This window comes from Panonychus citri, unplaced genomic scaffold (assembly GCF_014898815.1).
Source record: "Panonychus citri isolate SS breed McGregor unplaced genomic scaffold, ASM1489881v1 Contig00096, whole genome shotgun sequence".
In the NCBI taxonomy this organism is placed as follows: Eukaryota; Metazoa; Arthropoda; class Arachnida; order Trombidiformes; family Tetranychidae; genus Panonychus; species Panonychus citri.
The window spans coordinates 763818-785872 of NW_026515501.1; the positions used below are offsets into that span (position 1 = coordinate 763818).

Consider the following 22055-nt stretch of genomic DNA (forward strand, 5'->3'; position numbering starts at 1 on the left):
TTTAACCCTTTTCTTTAGTTCCATCGATATTTTCGAGAAGAATGTGTTTGAATAATTCGTCAGAGGTTCGAGTTAAATCATAAATAGTATTTGGGCCGACATTTCCTTCAACACCGACCAACGAACATTTGATTGCTTGGAATGGTAATCGCCTGATGAGCTTTTCGTCGATTGTAAAACAAAATTTCTCAGGGAATTTATATGTTACTCCCCAATCGAGGAAAAAGACTTCAACCAATTTCTCTTCAGGCAAATGTTGAATCACTTTATTAATTATTCTAGAAAATGATTTTGATCCTGAGTTCTCAACAATTCCAATACCAAGACAATTCTCGATAAATGCTTTCATCGGCGTAAATTGTAATTTAGATAAATCTTTTTCGAAATTTTTTTAAGCATTTGAAATCAACTGAATTAAACTTATCAAGTTAATATTTATTAATATTATGATTAATAGATCGGAATCTCTTTGTTTAATATCAGAAAAAATCGAAATTGATTTTGATCTCAGTGGATTTGAATTGATTAATTGTTGATACTTTTGATTTACGAAGCAATTAAAGGTGATCAATTTCAACTTTTCATGGTTTGTTAATTGTCTAATTAAGTATCTACAATCAAAAATAAATTGAAAGTCACGAAGCTCAAATAATCAGTTAAGTTTAGATCTTCAACAATTACAATTAATTTCTTTGATTGTGTGCAAAGTTATGATCAAATTAAATAATTCATAGCATTCATAAATCTCAAACAAAGCATAATTAATGAGAGATTAATTTTTGAATGTAAAACAATTAAGATGAGATCATAAAATGAATCTTGATTGGATATATCGTTAATTTTGTATAATCAAATTTTGGCGATTAATTAATGGTCCATAGTATTTAGGACAATATTGATGAAGGTGAACAATTAATCGAGATTAGGTGAAGGATAAACGATAACAATTAATTAGGACCCATGATAATTAATATCAATCATCAGAGGGAGCAAATGATTAGAAAAAGTTGGATCAATTCTGTCAGAATACTTTTTAATTGTTATATAAGAGAATCTCTAGTCTACTCATTGAGCTTAATTGCTGTTTGGACTTTAATTGTAATTGAGTTTGGTACAAAGTTTAACTGGAATAGTTCATCATTTGTGGTTAATTGTGAACAATCAAGAATAAGTAATGATCAGACTTGGATGTGAATACGATTTCCTTTTCCAAAAGTAAGTTGATACTTTTTTCTTGGAGTTTTTTTTATCTAAATTTGATTTCAATCCGTTTTAATCACAGTCTCTAATTACTTGATTCTTTTTTTGATTGTTGATTATGCCTTTCCACTTTGAATGAATTCACTTGATTGTCAGGTCTATTTGATCAATTAAAATTGTCATTTGCTAGTGAATATATAATTACACCTGAATGACCATGAACACAGTTGGTTGACCATAATTCTTGATTCTGATTGTTACATGAATAACTCATGTTAATTTTTTGTTGTTATTTCGCTTTAATTATGATCATTGGACCGATTGAAACAATGGTTCATATTTTGATTACTATTGATTACTAATCTAATACACATGATCACCGTGATAATTAGAGGTTATGATCAGTTTCATATCATTATTTTAAATCAACTGAACTGTTCATAGTATTATTTTCATATTCATCGTGGTGACAGTTAGATGGATTTTTTTTAATATTGATCTTTAATTATAATAATTGAGAGTAAATTAGATTAATTGTGATTTTCCAATTTGATTAAAAAATTTGTATCATTGAAAATGTTTAGATATCAAAGAGACGCTACTGGTTGGAAGGTCCTTCGAAATGGTTACGTTCATGATTCAGACAAAATAGAGAAAGCGGTCAAATTGGTCGGTAAAGATGGACTTTTACACTATGATCAAAGTAGAGTTCGTGTGGCTCTGTTTGGTTTAGGTCGAATTGGAACAGTTTGGATTGATCGTGTCTTGAAAAATCCACGACTTCAATTGGTCTATTGCGTTGAATCTTGTGTCGAACGTGCAAATTATTTCGAGTACCTGTACAACCTTAAAGACGTAAAGATGATTCACCCTAATTGTGCCGACGAAGTTTTTAGTGACCCCGATGTGGATGCTGTAATCATCAGCACTCCAACGGGACTTCATGAGTCCCTAACTCTTAAATCTTTGAGTTCTGGAAAAGCGGTCATGTGTGAAAGGCCATTAGCCGAGCGCATCGAAGCCATTGAAAAAGTGTTCAGATTAGCAATACAACGAAATCTTCCTGTGTTAACTGTTATGAATCGACGGTTCGATCCCGCGTTTCGTATCGTTCGACATCGTGTCAAAAAGGGAGAGATCGGTACAATTCATGGGGTTAAAATGTGTTCCCGAGATTCACTTCGTCATTCAGCTTATAAAGGATCGACTAATATTTTCCTGGACTTAGCGATACATGACATTGATCTGATCTGTTGGATTGTTGGTGAATATCCGAATGTTGTTATCGCCACGGGGACAGCTTTTGATCCTGAAATTCGAGATTCAGGCGATTACGATACTATTGTTGTGGTTCTTAAATTTACCTCTGGTGTTTTAGGAACCATCGATATGTCTCGATCTTCTGTTTATGGTTATGACCAACGACTCGAGGTTTTCGGTTCTAAAGGTCTGTTAACTGGACCTTCAACTCGACCAACTTATGTTACTCTAGATTCTGAATCGGGATCAACTACAGTTCCTTATCATCATTGTCATATTTCCCGATTTACTGAATCTTATACTAATCAATTAGAACATTTTGTCGACTGTATCAAAGGTAAATTATAAACCTCTCATTAGCCTAATACTAATTAACGAATTGCTTTTTCAGGTTTGAGCGCAATTGAAGTAAAACCAATGGAGGTGATGGCGGCCACTAAAGTAGCTCAAGCGTGTAAGGAATCAGCTCGAATTGGAAAACCGATTGAATTGACCTGGAAGGAAAGTTGGGCAGAAATTAACGCCAACGAAGAATAATCTTATTAACAATTAACCTCAACTGTTAGAAATGTTTCCCCTTTAAATTGTTAGTAATCTGATAAATTTAAATCGCGAATCGAGAATTAAATTATCAATATGATCTTAATTTCTTAGCTCGTTGATTTAATGATCCAAAAGTATATCCTAAACTGCCAAATACTAGACATATAAGTATTGTGACTATTCAAAAGCTTCATGTAATTGAATTTCTGTTAACAGAGTTAAAATCTAAATATAATTGCAATTAGACTTGTCGAGATTCTCAGATTATCAATATCATAATGTTCACGAAAATAAAAAATTCGAATTTTAAACTTGGCGCCTTCTTTGTTTTCCTGTGAAATGTTTACATTTTTTCAGTTTTTTCTTGGGGTTGAAACTCAACCGTTGAGTTTAATTAACTCACTTAATTGCGTTTTAATTGTGGTTTTAAATGGTTAATTTTGTTGATTTCTTTTCAAATTGCAATACTTATTAATCAAAGGTAATTAATGGTCATTAAATGTTACTTTTAATCCAATAGATTTCCTCATTAGAACTGTTTTCCCATTCATTTAATTATTTTCTCTCCAATTTTTGTGTTTTATCAACCGATTGATTAATAATTATTATTTCTTTTATTTAATAGATTCGGTTCCAGTGATGAAATATTTCTATTGGTTTTGGCTCCTGATATGTTGTCTCTTAAGTCGAAACAGATGAGATTTACTTTGAACCATCTAGAAGAATGAAATTTTATTTCTTCTTCTCATCTTCTAATATCAAGAAGCAAATCAGATTGATCGTTAAATTTTCACTCTATTTTCTTGTCTTCTTGGCTCTGCTGGAAGCAATCTATTTCTTGTTTATCAATATATTCTCCAATAGAAACTCCGACAATGGATATGATATTGACCATTACTATGAACCTTTCAGATTAATCGATCCAGAAAATAGTGAAACAATCATCATTGGCAATACTCGGCCAACAGCAATTGAAACGGTGAAAGGATGTAATCATTTTAACTGTTTCGATGTTTATCTTTGTGATCCAGATGATGGTCGATTAAAAGTTTACCTTTATCCAATCAAAAGATATCAAGACAACGGTGGTTTAGATATTTCGGCTCAATTTACTGAGGAATTTCATCAACTATTGAAGGCGATTCAAGAAAGTGATTATTTTGTTGATGATCCAAGATCGGCATGTATATTTATTCCAACAGTTGACACTTTAAGTCAAAATTATTTGCGACCTGAAGAAATTTCGAAAATTTTTGCTTCTCTATCTCATTGGAATGACGATGGAAGAAATCATCTCATCTTTAATTTTCTTCCATCCTCTAATCCTGATTATAACCATCGATTAAATATTAAACTTGGAAAAGCGATGATTGCCTCAGGAGGTTTCGATAGTTGGTCTTTCCGTCCACAATTTGATTTATCAATACCAGTGTTTAGTCCTTTTAGTAATCAATACATTTTTCGTTCACCCGATGATGAGGTCAAATTAACCAGTTACGGTCGAAGACATTGGCTTTTAATGTGCCCACAAATTAATCTTTTTATTAATCCGGTTGCCAAAAAAATTTTAACCAAAATGGAGGAAGACAACTCTGATAAATTAATCCTTTTAGAATCTCAATGTGATCTGACAGTTAATATATCTTCCTGGAGGTGTAATAACCAAAGAAATTTGAAACTAAAATACCCTGAGATTTTAACCTCTGCCGATTTCTGTTTATTCATGGAAACGCCATTTTTAGGATCACCATTTCTCAGCGATGCTCTCATGATGGGCTGTATTCCGGTGATAATTATGGACAATTATGTGCTCCCCTTTCAAGATAAAATCGATTGGCGAAGTATATCAATCAGAATTACCGAACATGCTTTTCATCGTTTGATGAACATTTTAAACGATATATCAACCGATCGTATCACTGAGATGAAGGAGCAAGGGGTTTCTATTTGGAGACGATATTTTAGCTCAATTAAATCGATTACATTGTCAACATTATCTTTGATCAATGAAAGGATATTCCCACAATCGGTGATTACTCGATCTAAATGGAATCATCTAAAAATCGGTTCCCATTTAAAACCTCTTTCTCTGATTAACCCAAAATTATCATCTAGACCTTATAAAGGCTTCACAGCGGTGATACTCACTTACGACCGAGTGGAAAGTTTGTACCAAGTCATTCATCGAGTTGTTCAAGCTCCAAGTTGTGTGAAAGTTTTAGTGATTTGGAATAATCAAGAAAAAGACCCTCCTCTTGCCGACGAATGGCCTAAAATTAGCGTTCCGTTGAAAGTGATCAAAACTAAAAAGAACAAATTATCCAATCGATTCTATCCATTTAAAGATATCGAAACTGAGGCCATTCTTGCCATCGACGATGATATTATAATGTTAACACCAGACGAACTTGAGTTTGCTTTTCAAGTATGGAGAGAGTTTGCTGATCGAATCGTTGGTTTTCCTTCTCGGGTTCATCGGTGGAATAATTTTACTCATAAATATCGCTACGAGTCTGAATGGACTAATGACGTTTCCATGGTTCTAACGGGAGCTGCTTTTTATCATAAGGTTTGTTGCTTAATTGATTTAATTGATGGAACCTTTCAAATCAATGTTTTCTAATTGTTGTTTCTTTCATAGTTTTACAATTATTTATACACTTTTGAGATGCCAAAGGTAATCAAGGATCAAGTAGATGCTCAGATGAATTGTGAAGATATCGCGATGAATTTTCTTGTCTCCAATGTCACCGGAAAAGGACCAATTAAAGTGGCACCAAGGAAAAAGTTCCGTTGTCCCGAATGTGTCAACGGCGGAATGTTATCCAAAGATGTACTTTATCATTTGAATGCTCGATCAAAGTGCATCAATGAATTTACAGAAATTTATGGCTACATGCCTTTGGAAACCGTTGAATTCAGGGCAGATCCAGTTCTGTTTAAGGATAATCTCCCGGAGAAGTTGAAAAAGTTTCATCACATTGGTAATCTTTAAATTCAAGGGAAGTTTAAATCTGATTACAAATCCAAGGTGACAATTAATTTCCCGTCAACAATCAGCATGATACATGTAAATATACTTTCTACAATAATCTAGTCTCTCTTTTTTAATATCTGCCAAATTATCTTGATATACAAAATTTACTGAGGCCAAACTGTATTATAATCATACCTCTAATCATTTTGATTAATTTTAACTCACAAATTGCCACAAATTAAATGCTAACAATTTATCATGACACAACATATGATATATTTGAACCAATTTTTTCTCTTTTATCTTTTAAATTAATTTATTAATATTTGGTTTCTTTTTACACATTTTTGGTTCTTTCTTTGATTAATTAGAATTAGCAGCAACTATTAATTGTTTCAACTGTTTAATTACAGTATCGACTAATTTTCTTTTATCTCGCTCATTCTTCTTTAACGAAGCAAAAATGTTACGATTTTTATCCGCTTCCTTAATCTTTTCGAGTAGATTAAGAGCAACCTGAGGATTAACTCGTAAATATTTACTATCTTGTTTACCATAATCAGCAATATAAGTTGACCATTGCCAAGTGAGAAGGAGATCAACTAATTGTCTTAATTCAGCGAAACACATTTGAAGTGTATTGTCTTCGAAACCTTTGACTGGCTCAGAGTTGGCGAAAAATTCACATTGTAACAGGTCGAGATTAAATTGTTCTAATGCTCCCATTGAAATCGCTTTGACATCTTCGTCGAGTAGAAAATTGATCAAAGATGAGGCCATGTGTTTACAGGCCGAAACACAGGCCGTTTGGGCAACTTTAAGAGGTAAATTGGTGAATGCTTGAAATGTCGAGGTTAAAAATTTGATGAGATCGGTAATATAAGAAGAGGCAACACCCGATGATTCAACCAACAGCCAATCATAATCAGCAATGTCCAAAAATTCATCGATTTTTTTATTAAGCAGAAAGTATATTTGAGATTCAGCGTCAGATCGAGCATCTTTGAACATCGAGCTTCCTTGAAGTTTGGCAAGATGTGATCCACCGGCTAATTCACCAACGGTAGTTGTCGAAGCGCCAATTGGTGAACCAAGTCCAGTGGCCTGTAAGGGTTGAGAAATATATTCCTCCAAGAAACTCATTGAGTCTTCCAGGTAATTGGTGTTTATCGCGATTTGTATTAACTGAAGTAAACCAAGGCTCGGTTTCTTAATTAGAACAGATAAACAGCCGGAAAGAGTTCGAGTAAGTAAAAGATTAGTTGACTTTCGGACCATATCCTCGATTTCAGTTTGACTTATATTAAGATCTTGTGAGAATTGTCGACAAGCGTTAATGAAACGCTTCACTTGGGTGAAAACTTTGGGTACAAACAATGAGAAAGGAAATTTTTTAGGATAATCAGAATCACCGGTTGAAATTACTTCACCCTCATAATAAGGGAATTCACTGATTATCTTATCATATTCAGATTGAGATTCAACTTGAATTGGATGATAATTATCACCATCGAAAATTGATCTAAACAATGAACACCATTGTTTCATTAAAATCTCATTATATTGATCACGAATTTCAATGAGTAGATTGAAAAAAGGATTAACATTGTAACCATAACTTTGAAGTGTTTGACTGAACAAAATGATAATCCGTTTGATTTGGAGCATCAGATTTTCATCAGTACAATACGATGAATAGGTTCGTAGCGAGGCGATCACTGATTGTAGAGCGTTTTCCCAAACTTCGTCAAGATATGATTTAGTTACCAAACCGGGAGCAGTATTGAGAATATGATTTTCGATGACAAAAAATCCAACAACACCACAGAAATAATTCTTGTAACCGTCAATGTTTTCGTGCATGTTGATCGGAGGTTGAAGGACAAGTTTAGCCTGTTGTTGTCTCTGTTGGCGGTAATATATTTCAAACAGTTCACGAGCACCAAGACAGCCGAAAATGTGAAGACACCGATAGACCGGTGAAAAATCAACAATATCGGTTCCTTTTAATTCATCTTCAGTTGATATTCCGTTTCTGGTGAAATCTGAATCTGATTCACTGTCAATCTCATCTAAATCATCTTCAATTGAAGATGACATTGTTGGTGGTGGTTTAGGGGCTCGATGTTTCTTTCGTGGGGTAATCAATGGGGCATTCGCTGAGGTGACATTGTTTAAATTGTTCATCGATGTTGAATTCAGCGAGACAATTGTTGGTAACTTTTTCCCCGTAACTTGGTGACTTGGACTGTTGGTGGAACTGTTTTCATTGGATGAAGAGTTACTCGCACTGTTAGAACTACTTGTTAATAAAGTATCTTCGATATTCTGTTGATGAGCAGCATTTTTCATGGCAATTTCTCCAATTTGTGATGATAATTTTCTAACATTTTCCAGGAAATCCTTCAAATCTGACATGGATGCTTCCTTGATCTGCTCTCGAATCTGTGGTATTTTATCCCTCATCGATTGGGCAAATCGATAATGAGAAACACGAGGTAAGTAATTAGTTTCCAATTGTTCCAGAGTTTTTAATGCCGGATAGTAACGAGTCGCCTCCATTTGAGAAGTTAATTTACTGAACATTTTCAACACTGGTAAACATTGACTCAAATGATCGATCGCTGTTTCTATGTTACAAACTATTTTTCGATATCGAATCAGCTCTTCGGCTTTTCTTTGGACATTTTCAGATGATTTTTGAATATCTTGATTAATCTCAAGAATCTCTTTCTTAAGTATTTCGGCTTTGGGTCTAACTTGAAGAAGATCATGAATACAATCAACAAAATCCTGATAATTGGCATTACACATTCTCTTGATATCTTCATCGTGGCTTTTGATTCTAGCATCAAGTTTCTCCATAAATTTGTCGTATTCAGCACCAACAGCTCGATTACTGTATATAAATGAAAGAAGATCAAGAAAATTAGAAACAGAATAACAATAATACAAGTAATAGTGATTAAGAAAATGATTTAACATCAGAGAGATTAAGAATTTACCTGAAGACAAGACTAAGTGATGATGGATCATTTGATTCCAATTCAATGAGTAAATGATCACAGCCATTTAATTTTGAGAAAAGAGGATCAACAACAGGTGGATCTTTGGATGAATTCATGGTTAATTAAGTGATTAACACTAAATTGTTCCCATCAAACAATCAATAAGAAAATATTTACCAAGAGAAAAGTGAATCAACATTGAAAAAGATACATAAGAGAATTTAGATTAAACTGAATCGGATAGCTAAACAAAATCCGAATCAATGATAAATCAATTGACATTAAGTGACATTAATCAAGAACAAAACAAAAATACAAAACAAATCACATTGTCAAACAATTAACTTTCATTCAGCTGATCACAATTTCCAGTAACCAGGTAACCAGTTTCCCTATAAAACAGTTGTCAGGTAATTGTGCAGGCGAATAGCGGAAAAGTTAAATCAACTCGAATTCTCTGCAAAAAAAATACAATTAAATTTTATATTTGTATATTTTTAATCAACAATTAGTAAATCATAATCATCATAAAGTCGAAGAAAAATTTTCTCAAATTTTCTTTCAACTCGAAAATGATACAAGAAAAGAAAAAGTGTTTTACCATCTTTCTTATTTTCCACTAATTAATTGAGTTTAAATTGTAATTAGATGATATCTGAGATATTGGTAAGTATTATCGTACTTAATTAAATTGGTAAAATTAATCGATTGTTGGTCAATTAAATCTAATTAAATTGTAATCACTAAAAGTGTTGATCAACTTTTTAAACTTTCACCTCAATGAGTTTCCAAAAATCTACCGATCGTGTCGCTTGTGTTGATTTTTTTTTCATTGTTTTGATTAAAATGTTTTTTAAATTGTTTTTGTAAACAAATGTTTCCATTGTCATTATTGGTCTTAATTAGTTTAATTTAGTTAAATGATTTGATCAAAGGTAAGTTGTTACAATCACTAAATCTACTATATTGTCATATTAATGAATTTGTTTTCGTTTTATGCTTTTCTCCTTTGTGTCCACTGAATTGTCCGTTTAGGTTGAGAAAATAGTAAAATGGATAATCAGACAGAATCTAATTGTGATCAGATTCAGAATCAATTATCTGATTCTGATAATTTTTCACTTGGTAAAGTGAAAAATGAAACCAAGATGAAACAATGGATAACAATGTTTTTGGTAATTATCATCTGAAGTGGTATTTTTGTTTTCTTTTTCTCTTTGTAACATTTAGATTTTGTCACTTTGTTTCAATTTACTAAACATTGAAAATTGTTTACTTTTTATTTCTCTTAATAGAAACATCAATTGCATTACCAGTCAGCCTACCTGTGATTAATGACCAATCTCTTAGTCTATTAAATGAAGAAGTGACTGAAGATCAACTTGCAGCGTTTTTAGGTGATTATTTTGCAAACAATCAAGAAACATTTTCCAGTGATAATACAACGACGACGACAACATCTTTGGTTAAACAGGAAAAAGAAACGAATTCCAACAATCTTAATTTTTTTGATAATTCTAAATCAAATGAGGATAAGATGGATCAACAACCAGAGGCGATAATCAATTCTGAACAGTCTCATAATCAAGGGTTGAACAATTATCCAAATCAAAGTCCCTCGAATGTTTTTCAATCCTCTGAAATCAGAATGGCCACTTATACACCTTCGATCAATAGGCCTTCATTTCAAGGTCCCTCACCACAATCATTATCTCTTGTTAGTAGTATGAATGGTAATTTCGTAATGCCCAGTTCAAGTGTTCCTCAGCAATCATATATGGGTGGAAATATCTCCCAATCTCCTGGATATCAATGGGATCTTGGTAGCTCAACGCGAGTCCCGCCAGTATTTTCTAAATCAAATTCTGATAATTATTTTGCTCGATTATTTGATCCATTTGGAAATGTTCTTAATCAACAGAACCGTCAGATGGGCCAAAACACCAATACAAATTCAAACAAATCAACTGGAGTAAAAAATGGCGTAAGAATCAGTTAATATATTGTTAGGTTTACATTAATGAATTATCTTTACTAAATTTCTATCATTAATTTATATTGTCCAGTCATGATAGAATTGAGATTCTAATTTTCTGATAATTAATTCTAATGGATTTTTTTTTGTACAATTTACAGAGGATTCGAAGGTATTTCAATGATAATCATGCCTCTCACATGCGAAATACATTTAACAGGATCAACCAACAAACATCAGTCGATTTTGACTTAATGACAAAAGTTTTCAACGATCTCAAAGCACCGTACGAGCTTCCATTCACCAAAGAACAAGTTATCGAATGTTATGATTGGTTCGTGGGTGCAATACAATATAATTATGTTCCAGGAAGACGAAAACAATTACCTCGCGAAACAAATCAAAGTGCTTTGAGAGATGAATTAAGAATGATCGAAGCGGCGAAAAAAGCAGCTGACCCTTCGAAAGAAGTAATTTGCCTGGACTGAGTCGATAACTCGATATTCATTGACCTAATTTTTTGAAACCATCAACTTTGTAAATCGCCACAATAAAAGACTTCTCATTATTTTAATGAAATATTAGGTTCATACACAGTAGTTTACAATCACAGTTATTTTATTGATTAATAAGAAAACGAGTAAATTGAGTTTTGTTGTGTTTTAATCGCAAAAAAATCATTTGATCAACGATAGAGACATTTGAAAGTGAAATGCAACAAGTTTACTCTTTGCTTGTGTTGATTGTTATTCTTTTAATTGTTGATTAGATCAGATTGACTAATCTGAATCGTTGGAAAGTTAAATTGTCGTTTTGTTGGTGATTCGTCTTTGTGATTCACTTTCACTGTTGGATTTTTTTTTCTGATCATTGGTTTTCTTTTGCTGTTTTTTTGCTCGTTTTTTTTTTAATTATCGGTAATTTATACGAATTTAACTCCAACGTTAACTTTCATACAAGCTAATTCTTTATCCTCATGGTTAATCTTCATGCTCATGGAATAATCTCCCTGTTAATGAGTAGGAAAAATTTGGATTATTTTATGTTGGTAAAATATTCGATCGTTAATCATCACAATTAGAGTTAATGTGATTTATACCAATCAGCATTTCTGATTTTCAGATTTCTCTAAGTTGTTATTGATCAACATTTCTTTTTACTTACATTTCCAATGGCTAATAAGGCTGGAGGGAAGAGACCGAAGTTGAGTTGGTAATTAACATTGGCTACATAATCGCCGGGTTCCGATGGGCATTTGCACTCTTGATTAGCAGATTCAAGGATGGCACAAACGAGTTTCCGGTGAATCTTGAAAATCTCACACAAAGTCATTGTACAAGAACCGATTCCATTGAGACAGGGAACCCAAATCGGTAAATTTTGACCAAGAACTCTCAGGTTTTTGTTGATTTTTATGGTGACCACTGAGTCCCCTGAAATTGGTGTCGCTTGGGTGGCGTTAACTGAAATTCGGATGGGATCTTCTCTACCGATTCTGATTGGATTGTCAAGGTCGATTTTATGAACTTTTATTATTGCATCTCGACCACCACAGTCTTCCCATGATGGTATTTTTATCTTGGATTTGGCCTCAACTTGTACTGTAGAAATTAAGAAACAAACAAAAATAACGTAGAAAAACATTTTATTAGAATAAAATTTGTTACTTTTATCAAAAAGGCAAGAATAGAATTCAAATTACTTTTTGGCTTCGATTTGGTTTTATACAATTTTCTCAGTTGTTTCCATCATCAATTAAGAATATTATTCCATGTTGATTAGATCAATGGACTTGATTGTGTCAGTTAATTGAAACGCCTCTGAAAATCAGAATAAATAATCAAGATGAACTCAATTAACGAAGGATTGAAACATGAATTCGTCGATATATTTATCGACACCTTGACAATGAAATTCCAAATCAACCTCAACATGATCTTATGAATTGATTAAGATTCTCATGATATCAAAACTCTATTTAAATGGTGATCAGAAAACGGGAATAACCGATTGATTTTCCATTCGAATCTGATCTGATTTAATTTGTTAACAAAGTTAATTAATCGACATAATTGTCTTAATCAACCTTCTCCAAATCGACACTTGGACAGATTTTATTGATCTATTGTTAGAAACAATGAACAATTGATTACCATTGATAAATTAAAACAATTGACAGGATTTTCAGAAAATTCTGTTAACTAGTGATTCTAAAAGTGGAACAAAAATTTTTAATCAAATTGAAATTCAACAATTAAAAATTATTAAACTGACTTCAACTCTGAACTTGACCATTCGGACATGAGGATACTTACTGAATATTAAATACGATATTTTTAATCAAATGATTATAATGAAGCAGAAAATTCAATCAATCAAACAATTAACAATCAAACTTTACTTCCTTTTAAAATTAACAACGAATCAAATTATTTTTAATTCCAAATGATATCAGTTTAGTTTGAAAATGAATTTCTTTTCTCCAATAAATCAACTGATTGCAATAATTGTTATCTGTTTGATTAACTTTCCATTGATTGTTTTTTCACTTTCATGGTCTAATTGTGAATCAGATAATCCAATTCTTACCTTCAACTCGTTAACAATTGAAGGTGATCCCATTGTAATCGGTGATCCTGTTAAACCATTGAAAGTATCTTTAGATGTAAATCTAACAAAACCAATCGATGATCAGTTAATTGTTAAAATCTCAATTAGCAAAGTATTTACGATATTCGGTAAGCGATTAACTTTACCCAGTTTCCCCTGTATCAAAGGCTATGGTTCCTGTGAACGTAATCTATGTGATTTTTTGACCAGCGATGAAAATAGTTTCGGGTGTCCGTTAATTAGATCACTCGATCGACCCTGTTTGTGTCCCATTGATCCTGGCCAGTTAATTGTCAACGATTTCAATGGTCACATTGACTTGTCCAATGTTCCCAAGATGCTCCTTTGGTTGTCATCTGTAAGTTTATATTTTAATTGTTGAACTAAATCATCAATTTGAATCATTGATTGTATTCAAGATCTAATGTTTTTGTGCATCTAAATTGGTAATCATGTGATTATTAATTATCCGATTGAATTGTTATCCTCTGATTTTGATTCAATCATTGATAGATTTTTACATTTGTATTGTTGGTTGTTGATTAATTATTTCGTTTCTTGATTACTTGATAGGGTGATTATAATGTTAATATTGTGATTAATAGGGATGACCAGTCAGTGACCTGCCTTGATTTGGATTTGGATCTTGAGATGACCAATATTTCCCATGAGGAAGATTAATTGTTACAATTTAATTAACTGTTGAAACTGATTAATTGTCGCATGGAAACAAAAAGAAAAGGATAAATCAAATCAAATGATGGAAAACATAATTATCACAATTGAAATGATTAAATCAAATGAAGGAAAATGAATGAAAATATATAAACACAATTGTATCGTTGATTGTTACAATCAGTTAGTGATTAAATAATTATACAAAAACTCATCCCAACGATTTTCTTGTCAACATAATTTAAATGATAATTAAATGACTCAAAGATTGATTAAACTCAATTGTGATCATAAAACCAGGAATTAAACAACAATCACTTTAATCGCTACAACAATTAGTTAATTAGCGAAAATATCGCTGATTATGATTAGGCAAAACCTTAAACCGATAAATGTTTTCATTCTGATTGCTTATAAACAATAACAATTTAATGATAACCGTTAATTGTACAAAAAACACTCTCAAACAGTTGATAGTTAGTAAATTGTTCCAATCATTTCAACAGTAAGGAGATTGAAATTTGAAAATGTATTTAAAACTTGTAACTTTTTTCTTAATTGTCTCAATTGTTTCATCTGATCCAATTTCATACACTGAATGTGACATCGAAACCAACATCGGTAAATTGGACTCTCTTGTAGTCCCTGGTGATCCAATTGTCGTTGGTACCTCACATCCCGTTGATCTTTCCCTATCTGGAAGCATTGACTCTGCCGTTAACGACGATGTTGATCTGGTTCTTAAAATCGAGAAGCAAATCTCCGTTTTCGGGATCAAAAAGTGGATCTCAGTTCCTTGTATCGATGATTATGGTTCGTGTACACAGAAATTGATTGATTATGTTACTCGTTACAACGAAACTTTTGTCTGCAAATTACTGACCCAAATGGGCAAACCCTGTTCGATGCCCTTTTTACCTGGACAATATTCAGTATCTAATTTCATAATTCCAGTTAATTTATCCAAAATTCCCCAGGCAATTTTGTCTCTTGCAAATGTAAGTTAAACACTCAGATTTAATTCTTATTTACTTTACAATTTGAACTCTAATTTGTGTCTTCCGCTTCTCAACATTATCTTTAATTTCCAGGGTAAAATCAAAGTTCATTTGGAAATCAAAAATGATTCTGTTCTCTATTGTGTTGATGTAGTTATTGATCTTGATCTTGAATCAAATACTGATGATGGTAAACTAATTGTTGATGAAACTAATCATTCTGAAAATGATCAACAAGCTGACGATTTATCTTCACAATATGGTGGATGGGCTGATTTCAATCCCTTCTGGAATGATTAGATAATTGTAAACTTTTTTTCGTTTTGTTCAATTTAAAACTTTACAAATGATTTGAACCAAATTAAAGTTAACAGATTCAACGATTAGACGAATACAATTCTGATACAATGATCAAAGTTCTCATACACTGTGATAAGATATAATGATAAGAAAAATGAATTTTCAACAAGAATCTATCATAAATCAATTCTAAATTAACGTTAATTGTTGAAAAAAATTTTCCTCTTTTTGAATTAACCGCTTTTCTTTACTCAAGTGTTTGTTTACATTTGATTCAACAAATGTTGAGAAATAATTTTGTGCTTTTATTATTCTGTGTCTTTGATTTAAATTTAATTGTGGTTTCAATTTATAATTGAGTTAATTTGTCGACAAGATGGGAAGTAATGTAATCGCTCAGAAGAATATTAAAAAGGCTTTGGAAGAGGATCCCAGTATTTTTGAATATGATGAGATTTACGAAGACATAAAGAAGGACAATAAGCCGGTTGATGATTTAAAGAAAAACGAACCTAAGAAAGAATTGAAATCTAAGTATATTTCCAATTTACTTAAAACTGCTAATAAAAGAAAACAGGAATCTGAACAAAGATTTGATCGTAAAATTCAAGCTGAAAGGGAAGCGGAAGGTGAACAATTCGCGGACAAGGAAACGTTTATTTCTGCTTCTTACAAGCAAAAGTTGGAAGAGAAAAGGATTGCCGAGGAAAAAGCAAAGATGGAAGAAGCTTTGGAAGAAGCGATGGACGTGAAAAAACAGAAAGATCTCAGTGGATTTTATACATATTTTCTAAATAATACTCTTACCAATGAAGCGAAAAAGAAACAAGATGAGAAAATTGAAGAAGAGAAAAAAGCAAAAATCAAGAGAAAACAGAGCTACCGGCCTCGAGAGGCTCGACAAAATTCAATGGAAGATGATGATTCTACTATTACATGTAAAAAACTACGAGAAGATAAACAAAAAAACAACGAAGAAGAAAAAGGAAAAGAAAAGAAAAAAGAATCAGCCCGTTTTATCGATGGTGATGCTGATGTCGAACATGAATCGGAGTCTGAATCAGAATCAGAATCAGATACAGAGAATGATGTTCCAAGTGGTGGTCATGTTAATGAAGAAGAAGTAAAATCAACCGTTGAACCAAAAGAAAGTGAAGTGATTAAAGACGAAGTGAAATCCGACGAACCCAAGTTATCACATGAAGAGATTAAAAAACAGAAATTAGATGCAATTTTTAAGAAGCGAACTGTTGGTCAAGTGTTCGAAGATGCTGTCCAGAGATATTCAGCTAGAGTTGCTGATCGTTTATTGTCCACATAATAGAAAAATCAACAGCCTGTAATCGAATCGCATCTCAGTTAAAGTTCACTTATTATCTTAATTTAATCGGAGCAAAAAATTAAGAATCGTGCAGAAAAACAATTTGCCTCAAGTAACAATTACATCTCATAAACTTGTGACTTGTTGAGGATAATCAACATTGATTATCTTCAACTTGGAGATCAATTTAATCAACAGTCTGAGTAACAGAGTGTCTTGGTTTTCACTTATCTCAATTGTTACTAACAATCAACATCAACATTGGATTTTAATTTTGTTTGATTCCAACTACATAGTTAATTGAAAGATCAAGTTAATCCTCCAATAATTACTGTCTATTCTTGGCTTTTTGTTTAACAATTTAATTGTGATTAAGTTATTATGGCCCCTGTACTAAGTCGTGATCCACCCGATATTGAGGTATTTTTATTTTAATAACAATTAAAATCTAAACAATTGATTCAATACAATTTCGATCCTCTTCCATTGAAAGTTATTATTGTTAATTGATTTAACCCATTGATCTTTATCTAGATTTGACTTTTAAATTTAACATTAACCTCAAATTAAAGATCAATTAATCAATTCTTACAATGATTAAAATCAATTGAATTGATGTTAATTGTTTTTATCTTAACCACTTGACACAAAGAAAAGTATTAATCAAATGATGATTGTCAATCAATAGACATTGAAGATCAAGTCAATCATATGAAATAAACAAATTATATTGTATTACTGTTAATCGAGTAGCAAATTAATTCTGATGACAATTAATTGCAGAGTTTACTACAATTAAATCCCCGATCGCGACAACATGCCAACGTTATTCCAAGTATTGAAACGAAAGCAAATAAAAAACACTGGAAACGAAACGAAGATAAAAGTTGTTCGGTAAGTAAATCAGTTAATTGTTAACCTAAATTGTTCAACTTATATTCAATACTTAAATGCAGACCTGTGGAGATTTGGAAAACAATTTCGATGATATTAAACACACGACATTGAGTGAACGAGGTGCTCTTAAAGAGGCCACAAGATGCCTGAAGTGCGCTGATGCTCCGTGTCAAAAAAGTTGTCCAACCAACATAGACATTAAATCATTTATCACGATGATTAGTAACAAGGTAAACGATTTAATTGATTCAAATAAATAATTTCTAATTGTTGATCGTCTTTAAGAACTATTATGGAGCTGCTAAGGCCATTTTTTCGGATAATCCGTTAGGATTAACTTGTGGTATGATTTGTCCGACAAGTGACCTTTGTGTAGGCGGATGTAATCTGTATGCAACTGAAGAGGGTCCGATTAATATTGGAGGATTGCAGCAATTTGCAACGGAGGTAATCAGTCAATTCTAATCGTTGATTGTTATTAAATACCTTTTTTTTTCCTCGTCAAGATTTTCAAAATGATGTCGGTTCCGCAGATTCGACCTCCGTCTACAGTTAAAACTTATCCATTCAATGTTCACTCTCCTGAATCTTATTTAACTAAAATTGGATTAATTGGTTGTGGACCAGCGTCAATATCTTGTGCCACTTTTCTGGCCCGTTTAGGTTATACCGATTTAACTATTTTCGAGGCGAAACCTTATTTTGGAGGCTTATCCAGTTCCGAGATTCCTCAGTATCGTTTACCCGTGGATGCGGTTAATTTTGAGATTAACCTGTTGACACAATTAGGCGTCAAAATTAAGACCAACTCGGCGCTTGGTAAAGATTTTACTTGTTCATCATTGAGAAATGATGAAGGTTACAAAGCGATTTTCATTGGTATCGGTTTACCTCAATCTAAATCTTTGGGCATTTTCAAAGGATTAGATTCATCGTCCGGTTATTTTACATCGAAACAATTTTTACCTTCCGTGTCGGAGGCATCGAAACCTGGCCTGTGTCCATGTAAACAGCAGCAACTTGCAGCCCAACTTCCTGATTTTCGTGGACGACTGGTACTTGTCCTTGGTGCTGGTGATACTGCTTTCGATTGTGCTACATCGGCACTTCGGTGTGGTGCTCGAAGAGTGACCGTCGTTTTCCGAAGAGGATTTACCAATATTAAGGCTGTACCAGAAGAGATGGAATTAGCTCGTCAAGAGAAATGCGAATTTATCCCTTTCTGTTCACCCAAACAAGTCGTTCTTCGAGCTGATGGCAATACGATTGAAGGTATGATCTTTGCCCGAACAGAAGTTGATCCAGTTTCTCGTCGATTGATCGAAGATGAAGACCAACGGATTAAAATTAAAGCTGATATCATAATCTCTGCATTTGGTTCAACCCTGGATTCTGACGAGATTAAATCGGCCCTTGAACCTGTACAACTAAATGACCAAGGATTACCAGAGGTCGATAAAAAAACAATGGAAACAAATGTGGACTGGATATTTGCAGGCGGTGACATCGCCGGAGTGGCTGAGACAACAGTTGAAGCCGTTAACGATGGTAAAACGGCCGCTTGGTCGATTCACAAATATATTCAAGTAAGAAATTAGTCTAATAATAACAACAATCAGTTAATCATTTCGTTCTCTCTTCATTTACAGTCTCTATTCAATGATGTTGTGCCGTCGATTCCTAAATTACCCAAATTTTACACTCCAATCGATACCGTTGACATAAGCGTTGAAGTTGCTGGTCTACATTTCAAAAACCCATTCGGCCTCGCATCGGCTCCTCCAACCACTTCGGGTCCGATGATTAGAAGAGCTTTCGAAGCAGGTTGGGGATTTGCACTCACGAAAACTTTTAGTTTGGACAAAAATTTAGTGACCAATGTTTCACCTCGAATTATTCGTGGAACAACATTCGGACCCTCATTTGGTCCAAATTTGGGCTCTTTTTTGAACATTGAGTTGATTAGCGAGAAAACTTGTGCATATTGGTTACAGGTAATCAGAGAAATTAAGAATGATTTCCCTGATCACATTTTGATTGCTTCGATCATGTGTTCATTTGATGAGAATGATTGGAAAACTATAGCTAAACTCTCTCAAGATGCGGGAGCTGATGCTTTGGAATTGAATTTATCGTGTCCTCATGGAATGGGTGAAAGAGGAATGGGCTTAGCTTGTGGTCAAGATCCACAATTGGTCAAATCAATTTGTTCTTGGGTTAGAGAAACAGTTTCAATCCCTTTCTTTGCTAAGTTAACTCCAAATGTGACAGATATTTGCACCATTGCCAAAGCTGCTCATGAGGGCAAGGCCGATGGCGTGACCGCTGTTAATACAGTCTCTGGACTAATGGGGCTTAATGATAAAGGTGAACCTTGGCCTGGTGTTGGAATCCAGAAGCGGACAACTTATGGTGGTGTCAGTGGATCTGCAATTAAACCAATAGCTTTGAGGGGAGTCTCTGCTATCGCCAAAGCTTTACCAGGATATCCAATTCTTGCCACCGGTGGGATTGATTCAGCTGAAGCTGGGTTACAATTTATCATGGCCGGTGCATCGTTACTTCAAGTCTGTTCAGCTGTTCAGAATCAAGACTTTACTTTAATCGATGATTATATTGATGGACTCAGAGCTTGTCTCTACATAAAAGCTCATCCAGAACTTTACCATGATTGGAATTTTCAATCACCACCAACACCTAAGCATCAGAAAGGTAAACCAGTTGGAACCATTGGTCAAGGATTACCGAATTTCGGTGAATTTGCTGAGAAGAAAAAAAATATGATCGGAGATTCGAGACGAAAATCTTTCAATCAACAACAAATCGAAACAAACATGAATCAAAGTGATCTAAATTCGACTAAAAGTGAACAACAAATCAAATCAATTCCAAGAATAAAGGTAATCCTATTTCTTTTTTTTTCTTCAATTTTTAATTTTTGTATCTCTTTTGGAATAGGAAATCGTTGCTGAAGCTGTACCAAGAATCGGAGCCTTTGGTGAACTGGACACTAAACAACAAGTAGTTGCTTTAATTGATGAGGTAAATGTATCAACTCTCATTTTTATCCTTTATCGTTGTTAATTTTCTTAATTGTTTCCTTAAAATAGGATATGTGCATCAACTGTGGTAAATGTTACATGACTTGTAACGACTCTGGTTATCAAGCGATAAGTTTTGACCCGATAACCCACATACCCAAAGTAACAGATGATTGTACTGGTTGTACTTTATGCTATTCGGTTTGTCCAATTATCGATTGTATTTCAATGGTTCCATCGAACAAACCAAATAAACCCAAAAGAGGTATCGAACCAGAATATGAACCATCGATCGCACCTAAAAGTCCGCTTCCAATTCAATGAAACTAAACTGAGATAATATGTATTTCGAACATGAAAAAATACTTTGTAACTCAATCAATGAAATAGAGAAAACGAATAAATAATTAAGACAAAATGATCAATTTATTGGCTTTTCATTTAAATTGCTCATGAAATTCGGCCACATCCTTGAGTCGCTGTTCTTGAGCTCGAGTTATATTCTTATTTTTCTTCTCTATTTTTTCAAAATAAGAATTGTAAGCGATGAAAAAATTTTCTACAGTCCATTTTCTGAAATCAAACATGAAAACACAACAATTAGAATTTCATTCAATACTATTGATCATAAACTTACAATTCAGTTGATAAGAATCAAATTTTGAGAGAAATGCACAATTAATTAAAGGTAAACTAAAAGGTGAGAAAGAAATTTGTGTAGGCCAGCTGATTTTGTCGATAGTCGATTAATCAAAAGTACTAATAGATTGTCTTAAATTTCTGTAACTAGTTAATGGAAAAGTCGAAACAATTTTCGAGAATCACGAAACAGTCTAATATATTAACGAGTATATTAAATTGTCCTTTATTGCAAATTTCTATTTATGGATCATTGGTAAAACTACTGCTTCAATCAATTCTTGAATTTGTTTATCTAATCCTCCGATATCATTATATTGTTCAGTTGGACGTTCATCAACCTTAAAGTTCATAAAGTTATTATGTTTATTTTCTCTGGACGAATTAAATTGTCCTTTATTGCAAATTTAATTTCATTTTAAATTAGAACATTTTTAATAAAGAAACTTTTCATTTTTTCTATCTTTCTTTCGACTTTAAACAACAACCAATTGTCGAATTTTCCCCCACAAATGACAAATATCGTCTTTCGGGTCCGAATAAATGTTTTTTGTATCCATTGTTTTCGTTAATCTCCATTTAAGAGGTAGAACAGATTTCGACGAATCAGT

The 22055-nt window shown here is 33.1% G+C and overlaps 8 protein-coding genes across 8 annotated transcripts; 6 read left to right on the forward strand and 2 right to left on the reverse strand.

Annotated features, from left to right (window-relative positions):
- The first annotated feature begins 1069 nt into the window (after positions 1-1069).
- LOC128388206 (inositol 2-dehydrogenase-like) lies at positions 1070-3106 on the forward strand. Its single transcript, XM_053347581.1, has 3 exons — positions 1070-1215; positions 1785-2797; positions 2852-3106. Exons 1-3 carry the CDS (start codon positions 1175-1177, stop codon positions 2995-2997), a joined length of 1200 nt encoding a protein of 399 aa, XP_053203556.1. The 5' UTR covers positions 1070-1174; the 3' UTR covers positions 2998-3106.
- Positions 3107-3348: 242 nt separating this feature from the next.
- Positions 3349-6254, forward strand: LOC128388201 (exostosin-2-like). Its single transcript, XM_053347574.1, has 3 exons — positions 3349-3484; positions 3629-5572; positions 5645-6254. Exons 2-3 carry the CDS (start codon positions 3728-3730, stop codon positions 5996-5998), a joined length of 2199 nt encoding a protein of 732 aa, XP_053203549.1. The 5' UTR covers positions 3349-3484; positions 3629-3727; the 3' UTR covers positions 5999-6254.
- A 15-nt stretch (positions 6255-6269) lies between these two features.
- On the reverse strand, positions 6270-9325 carry LOC128388200 (exocyst complex component 6B-like). The gene is made up of 2 exons (XM_053347572.1): positions 8986-9325; positions 6270-8879 (listed from the first exon to the last, which is right to left on the reverse strand). The coding sequence occupies exons 1-2, from the start codon at positions 9102-9104 to the stop codon at positions 6344-6346; spliced, it is 2655 nt and encodes an 884-aa protein (XP_053203547.1). The 5' UTR covers positions 9105-9325; the 3' UTR covers positions 6270-6343.
- Positions 9326-9787: 462 nt separating this feature from the next.
- LOC128388209 (serine/threonine-protein kinase atg1-like) lies at positions 9788-11555 on the forward strand. The gene is made up of 4 exons (XM_053347584.1): positions 9788-9923; positions 10024-10163; positions 10284-10972; positions 11125-11555. Exons 2-4 carry the CDS (start codon positions 10145-10147, stop codon positions 11449-11451), a joined length of 1035 nt encoding a protein of 344 aa, XP_053203559.1. The 5' UTR covers positions 9788-9923; positions 10024-10144; the 3' UTR covers positions 11452-11555.
- A 53-nt stretch (positions 11556-11608) lies between these two features.
- LOC128388214 (uncharacterized) lies at positions 11609-12667 on the reverse strand. The gene is made up of 2 exons (XM_053347590.1): positions 12128-12667; positions 11609-11972 (listed from the first exon to the last, which is right to left on the reverse strand). Exons 1-2 carry the CDS (start codon positions 12605-12607, stop codon positions 11886-11888), a joined length of 567 nt encoding a protein of 188 aa, XP_053203565.1. The 5' UTR covers positions 12608-12667; the 3' UTR covers positions 11609-11885.
- Positions 12668-13409: 742 nt separating this feature from the next.
- Positions 13410-15632, forward strand: LOC128388191 (uncharacterized). The gene is made up of 4 exons (XM_053347558.1): positions 13410-13931; positions 14147-14251; positions 14767-15246; positions 15340-15632. The coding sequence occupies exons 1-4, from the start codon at positions 13431-13433 to the stop codon at positions 15544-15546; spliced, it is 1293 nt and encodes a 430-aa protein (XP_053203533.1). The 5' UTR covers positions 13410-13430; the 3' UTR covers positions 15547-15632.
- Positions 15633-15780: 148 nt separating this feature from the next.
- Positions 15781-16868, forward strand: LOC128388211 (nuclear speckle splicing regulatory protein 1-like). Its single transcript, XM_053347587.1, has one exon. The coding sequence runs from the start codon at positions 15923-15925 to the stop codon at positions 16865-16867; it is 945 nt and encodes a 314-aa protein (XP_053203562.1). The 5' UTR covers positions 15781-15922; the 3' UTR covers position 16868.
- A 276-nt stretch (positions 16869-17144) lies between these two features.
- On the forward strand, positions 17145-21226 carry LOC128388199 (dihydropyrimidine dehydrogenase [NADP(+)]-like). The gene is made up of 8 exons (XM_053347571.1): positions 17145-17287; positions 17651-17761; positions 17824-17994; positions 18050-18211; positions 18271-19350; positions 19414-20664; positions 20723-20806; positions 20875-21226. Exons 1-8 carry the CDS (start codon positions 17249-17251, stop codon positions 21127-21129), a joined length of 3153 nt encoding a protein of 1050 aa, XP_053203546.1. The 5' UTR covers positions 17145-17248; the 3' UTR covers positions 21130-21226.
- Positions 21227-22055: the final 829 nt, after the last annotated feature.

Bases quoted from the DNA above. Each gene is read 5' to 3' on its own strand.
- LOC128388206 (XM_053347581.1), top strand. From the start codon at position 1,175: ATGATCAGACTTGGATGTGAATACGATTTCCTTTTCCAAAA. The intron at 1,216-1,784 runs GTAAGTTGATAC...GAAAATGTTTAG, and splicing joins TACGATTTCCTTTTCCAAAA to ATATCAAAGAGACGCTACTG. The intron at 2,798-2,851 runs GTAAATTATAAA...TTGCTTTTTCAG, and splicing joins TTTTGTCGACTGTATCAAAG to GTTTGAGCGCAATTGAAGTA.
- LOC128388201 (XM_053347574.1), top strand. From the start codon at position 3,728: ATGAAATTTTATTTCTTCTTCTCATCTTCTAATATCAAGAAGCAAATC. The intron at 5,573-5,644 runs GTTTGTTGCTTA...TTTCTTTCATAG, and splicing joins GAGCTGCTTTTTATCATAAG to TTTTACAATTATTTATACAC.
- LOC128388200 (XM_053347572.1), bottom strand. From the start codon at position 9,104: ATGAATTCATCCAAAGATCCACCTGTTGTTGATCCTCTTTTCTCAAAA. The intron at 8,880-8,985 runs GTAAATTCTTAA...ATTTATATACAG, and splicing joins TCACTTAGTCTTGTCTTCAG to TAATCGAGCTGTTGGTGCTG.
- LOC128388209 (XM_053347584.1), top strand. The intron at 10,973-11,124 runs GTAAGAATCAGT...TACAATTTACAG, and splicing joins CAACTGGAGTAAAAAATGGC to AGGATTCGAAGGTATTTCAA.
- LOC128388214 (XM_053347590.1), bottom strand. From the start codon at position 12,607: ATGTTTTTCTACGTTATTTTTGTTTGTTTCTTAATTTCTACAGTACAA. The intron at 11,973-12,127 runs GTAAGTAAAAAG...ACTCATTAACAG, and splicing joins CCTTATTAGCCATTGGAAAT to GGAGATTATTCCATGAGCAT.
- LOC128388191 (XM_053347558.1), top strand. From the start codon at position 13,431: ATGAATTTCTTTTCTCCAATAAATCAACTGATTGCAATAATTGTTATC. The intron at 13,932-14,146 runs GTAAGTTTATAT...ATTACTTGATAG, and splicing joins TGCTCCTTTGGTTGTCATCT to GGTGATTATAATGTTAATAT. The intron at 14,252-14,766 runs TAATTGTTACAA...TAAGGAGATTGA, and splicing joins ATATTTCCCATGAGGAAGAT to AATTTGAAAATGTATTTAAA.
- LOC128388211 (XM_053347587.1), top strand. From the start codon at position 15,923: ATGGGAAGTAATGTAATCGCTCAGAAGAATATTAAAAAGGCTTTGGAA.
- LOC128388199 (XM_053347571.1), top strand. From the start codon at position 17,249: ATGGCCCCTGTACTAAGTCGTGATCCACCCGATATTGAG. The intron at 17,995-18,049 runs GTAAACGATTTA...ATCGTCTTTAAG, and splicing joins TCACGATGATTAGTAACAAG to AACTATTATGGAGCTGCTAA. The intron at 19,351-19,413 runs GTAAGAAATTAG...CTTCATTTACAG, and splicing joins CGATTCACAAATATATTCAA to TCTCTATTCAATGATGTTGT.